General features: G+C 55.5%; 1 protein-coding gene across 2 annotated transcripts in view; it reads left to right on the top strand.

The window, feature by feature from the left end:
- Positions 1-5203, top strand: part of SLC25A18 (solute carrier family 25 (glutamate carrier), member 18) — a 30747-nt gene that overhangs the window by 17070 nt on the left and 8474 nt on the right. For both annotated transcript variants that reach the window (XM_011945658.1, XM_011945657.1), the window contains 5 exons: positions 614-833; positions 1888-2010; positions 2201-2256; positions 3723-3813; positions 4536-4654. In XM_011945658.1, the coding sequence (XP_011801048.1) occupies positions 814-833; positions 1888-2010; positions 2201-2256; positions 3723-3813; positions 4536-4654 (409 nt within the window). In that variant the 5' untranslated portion in view covers positions 614-813. The remainder of the gene's footprint in view (positions 1-613; positions 834-1887; positions 2011-2200; positions 2257-3722; positions 3814-4535; positions 4655-5203) is intronic.

Genomic DNA, 5203 nt, shown 5'->3' with positions numbered 1-5203 from the left:
TTTTTTTCTTTTTGAGACAGAGTCTTGATCTGTCACCCAGGCTAGAGAGCAGTGGTGTGATCTCAGCTCACCACAACCTCTGTCTCCCAAGTAGCTGGGATTACTAGCCCGCCACCATGCCTAGCTAATTTTTGCATTTTTAGTAGAGACAGGGTTTCACCACGTTGCCCAGGCTAGTCTTGAAGTCCTGAGCTCAGGCAATCCGCCCACCTCAGCCTCCCAAAGAGTTAGGATTATAGGCATGAGCCACCACACCTGGCCATCTTAAGTATTTTATTGTCATTCTTGGACACAATGAAAGGGATTCCTAGTTCATAGCAACTCCTCTTAAAATCCTTTCCCATCCCATCTGCTTCCTCCAGCGCCACTCCCCATGCCTCTGTCCAAAATGCCCCAGACATCCTTTCCTCCAGCCTCAGCAGGCTGTATCCTTCTCTCCCATTCCCCTTCCTTCTTATCTGATCCCCAGAGTCCAAAAGTTCAAGGATTCTGATTTGAATCCCAAAGTCCAAAAGGTTTAGGAAGGGAAAAACGTGGAGCAAGCGGGCTGCATGAATCCACTAGTGACGTGCGTCCTCGCCCATCTGTGAGGTGTGTGTTTCTCTGACTACAGGGGAGGAAGCTGCAGCCCAGGGAGGTCGTGACTTGCCGGGAAGGTGGCTCGGGCCAGGCTGCACTCAAAACCCGTGCTCTGTCCACACTGCTACGTGGCCAGAGCCAAGGAAGCTTCCACTTCTTCCCTGAGCCAGCGCCGACAGCAGCTACCCCACGGAGCCAGCAGCCCTGTGTCCTGGGATCCCCAGTCCCTGCAGAATGGCCCACCAAGATCTGAGGTGAGCTGGACGGGGGCAGCCAGAGGCCCTGGCCCCTGGGCCTGGGGAGAGTCGCTATGGTGATAGCACATCCAGGTTTCTGAAGAACAAGCTGAGTCCTGAGGAAGAGCAAGAACCCCGCTCCCCATATAACATACACACTACCTCTACTGCGGCAAATACATACACACAAGCATCTGTGCATTTATATATTATTGTTCAACATAGTTTGTTTGGGTTCATCTTCTCTGACTGCCAAGTTTAGTTCACAGTTCTCTTTATCGTCCCAAGTTTCTTCCTTTGTGAAAGGCCCGCTGTCATCTACTCTTACCACTTCCAGGTAAATCCATCGCCAAATATTTTGTTCACAGTCTGCCTCCCGCCTGAAAGATAAGAAAAGTTTAGTGGGTTCCAAGGAGTCTGAGAAGCTTTGTTTTCTATATCTGGTCTTCCAAAGCTCCTATACCCAGCAGGGTGGGGGGCATGTTATCTCAACTGTGGCTTGACTTTTGGCTGGAACTAGATCACCTCTAGGGCTGACCCACTTGAAGCCCACACTGTGGGAAGTGCCTGTTCTCTTATTATGAACAATAGCTGGCATTCCCCCCAGGCACGGTTTCCATAGTCCTCAGCAACCCTGGAGTGAGTGCCACGGGAATGCAGGCCCAGAGAGGCGAGGGCACAGTCGGGATGCAAAGTTGGTTCTGCCTGACCTTCAGCCAGTTTGTGTGAGAACCGCACACGTGGCTCCAGGCCTGCGGAGGAGCCAGAGGGTGGGCCGCGGACGCCCCGGGCAGAGCGGTGCCCCGGTGGCGGCCCGTGGGGGCAGAGCTGGCCTCCTCCCAGAAGCCCCTGCCGGTCCCAGCCCCAGGGACTTCCCGGGTTGCAGCAAGATGCCTCAGCCCTGGCAAGTGCGGCTGTCCTGCCTGGACCAGACCTGGGCCAGGGAGGCTGAAGAGCGTCTCTGGACACCTGTAGGGCTGGAGTTCCCCACTGTCTGTGCCCCTGCCCATTCCTGGCTGCATCCGCTCCCTAACCTGCCCCTCCCTCTGCCTCTTTCCTCCCCGTGTCCTAGCATCACAGCCAAACTCATCAATGGAGGTGTAGCAGGGCTCGTGGGGGTGACCTGCGTGTTCCCCATCGACTTGGCCAAGACTCGCCTGCAGAACCAGCATGGGAAAGCCATGTACAAAGGAATGTAGGTGCTGGCGGGCGAGCGTGGAGGGCAGAGGCGCCTGGAGGAGGGATGGGGCCCCTTTCCCTCCAGTCTCCAGGCAGCGTGCGTGAGCGTGGGAGCTGGTCAGCTGGGATGTGCCCGCGGGAGCAGGGCATGGAGGGGGCTGGGCAGCCTGCTGCACCCTTACTCCTACTCTGGCCTCTGCTTTCAGGATCGACTGCCTGTTGAAGACGGCTCGGGCAGAGGGCTTCTTCGGCATGTACCGAGGTGGGCTTCTCAGGCCCCCTGGGAGGCTGGGCAGCAGGTGTGAGCATTTGGGACCTGGGGAACTGGTGTTCCTTCCGTTGCTGCGGGGATGGGCCCAGGGCTGCCAGGGGGTCCTTCCTGATGAGCCTCTGTGCTCTTGGGTGGAGTCAGAGGCAGCTCTGGGTCCTGGTAAGGCTTCCTGAGACCCCCAGAGCACACCCCCGCCACCGCCTCACTAAGAGCAGGCGAGCCCACTCTGCCTGCCAGCCTCTCTCTGCCTGGCTAGAAGCGAAGAGAGAGAGGCTGAAAGGGACTGCGCAAAGGGACCTGAGCACCTGGCAAGGAGTTCTGGGTGCCTCCTCCCCAGCACGGTCCAGCGCTGCCACGGTCCCTGCGGGGTCCCCAGCCAGGAGGCCACCTTGGACAGTGGATCCAAAGCTGGAGTTGAGCAGGAGCTCATATGCTTGTGCCACGGAGAAGCGAAACACAAACCCTGGAGAGCCCCGAGCCAGCAGCCAATGGGACTGGCTTATGCGGCACAGAGGAGCAGAACCCCAGTCCCTGCGCCTGGCGCGTGTCACTGGGAACTGCTGGTTTATCATCCGCGACCCCACCAGCAGCAACAAAAATGAAATGGCTTCCTGATAACCAGACTGAGGAGTCCGCAAGAAAAAAAAAAGTAAAAAGAGGAGAATGGGCCGGGCGCGGTGGCTCAAGCCTGTAATCCCAGCACTTTGGGAGGCCGAGACGGGCGGATCACAAGGTCAGGAGATCGAGACCATCCTGGCTAACCCGGTGAAACCCCGTCTCTACTAAAAATACAAAAAACTAGCCGGGTGAGGTGGCGGGCGCCTGTAGTCCCAGCTACTTGGGAGGCTGAGGCGAGAGAATGGCGTGAACCCGGGAGGCGGAGCCTGCAGTGAGCTGAGATCCGGCCACTGCACTCCAGCCCAGGCGACACAGCGAGACTCCGTCTCAAAAGAAAAAAAAAAAAAAAGAGGAGAATGTGGAGCTGGGTGTGGTGTCTCACTCCTGTAATCCCAGCACTTTGGGAGGCCAAGGAGGGCGGATCATGAGGTCAGGACATCGAGACCATCCTGGCTAACACGGTGAACCCCGTCTCTACTAAAAATACAAAAAATTAGCCGGACGTGGTGGCAGGCGCCTGTAGTCCCAGCTTCTCGGGAGGCTGAGGCAGGAGAATGGCGAACCTGGGAGGTGGAGCTTGCAGTGAGCCAAGATCACGCCACTGCACTCCAGCCTGGGCGACAGAGCCAGACTTCGTCTCGAAAAAAAAAAAAAAGAGAGAGAGAATGTGGTAGGGAGTGGGAATGGAAAGTTATTTCAGTGAAACAGGCCCGGGAGCCCCACCTGGCCCCCAAGGTGCCCTTCACTCAGAGACTGGCCTGGCTAGGGCTGAGGGGCAGACCCGGGGAACTGTTATTTCTGGGATGGCCTTGACTCCCCATCTTGTCCTTCACTTCCAGGGGCTGCCGTGAACCTCACTCTGGTCACTCCGGAGAAGGCCATCAAGCTGGCGGCCAACGACTTCTTCCGGCAGCTGCTCATGGAAGATGGGTATGGCCAGGTGGAGTGGGGTTGGCTCCTTCACTGTGTGTTTTTTGGGAGGGATGGCAGGAAGAAGATTTCAAATTAGCCTCATTTTACCTGCCTGCATGCATTTAAATATGTGCACACAGGGCTGAGGGCTGCTGGAGAGTGAAGGGAGAGAATGAGCTGGTATACTTTGGAAGTGTGACAGATAATATAGACAACATATAGAATACACAGACAAATCCATCAACTAGGCAATACATTTTTAAAAATCAGCCACCAAGCTGGGTGCAGTGGCTCATGCCTGTAATCCCAGCACTTTAGGAGGTTGAGGAAGGAGGTCGCTTGAGCCCAGGAGGTCAAGGTTGCAGTGAGCCATGTTGGTTCCACTGCACTTCAGCCTAGGTGACAGAGTGAGACTTCGTCTCAGGAAAAACAAATCAGTCCCCAAACACTTTCTAGCTCTCTCTGTGCCTCACATTGCCCCAGTGATGTTCCTGAAGGGATCAGGGACAACACCTGGCCTGCGTGGTTTCTCTGTCACTGTTCTCAGCTTCCACGCGGTGCTACCTCCCTAGCAGGCTTTGTTTTAAACTTAGTCTCCTGTCAGTACAGAGACCACACCTAAGGGCTAGCTGATGACTTGCCCAGCTGGGTGAGTGGCAGTCACGGGGGCCATCCAGGGAAAGTCCCCCTCTCACAAGAGGGCAGCTGCCGCTGAAGGAGCCTGACGCCTGTTCCCGTAGGATGCAGCGGAACCTGAAGATGGAGATGCTTGCCGGGTGTGGGGCTGGGATGTGCCAGGTGGTGGTGACCTCTCCCATGGAAATGCTCAAGATTCAGCTGCAGGATGCTGGACGCTTGGGTGAGGCCTGTCCCCACCTCCTATGGGAACAGTAAAGGGCTGGGATTGGAACCAGGCACATGCCACATCCCACCCTCATTTGCTAGGCTGTGTGACCAGTCGACTTTCCAAGCAGGTAGAAGTCTTTGGCCAGGCATGGTGGCTCACGCCTATCATCCCAGCACTTTGGGAGGCCGAGGCAGGTGGATCACTTGAGGTCAGGAGTTCAAGACCAGCCTGCCCAACATGGTAAAACCCCGACTCTACTAAAGATACAAAAATCAGCCAAGTGTGAAAAAAAAAAAAAGTCTTCGTTTATGGTTACCCATTTCATCAATGCTGCCAGCTCTAGAACAAATAGCAGAAACAAGAATGTTGATTCAGAGGGTCAGAAAATACTTTATGCTTCTGTCATATTTTCTTCACAATTAGACTTGATTTCCTAAAGATTTTAAGAAACGCTGCCGGGCATGGTGGCTCACACCTGTAATCCCAGCACTTTGGGAGGCTGAGGCAGGTGGATCACCTGAGATCAGGAGTTCAAGACCAGCCTGGCCAACATGGTGAAAC

The sequence above is a fragment of the Colobus angolensis genome, unplaced genomic scaffold (assembly GCF_000951035.1).
Source record: "Colobus angolensis palliatus isolate OR3802 unplaced genomic scaffold, Cang.pa_1.0 Scaffold242, whole genome shotgun sequence".
In the NCBI taxonomy this organism is placed as follows: Eukaryota; Metazoa; Chordata; class Mammalia; order Primates; family Cercopithecidae; genus Colobus; species Colobus angolensis.
The sequence above is the reverse complement of the archived record's forward strand: the minus strand, read 5'-3'. Positions and strand labels throughout refer to the sequence as shown.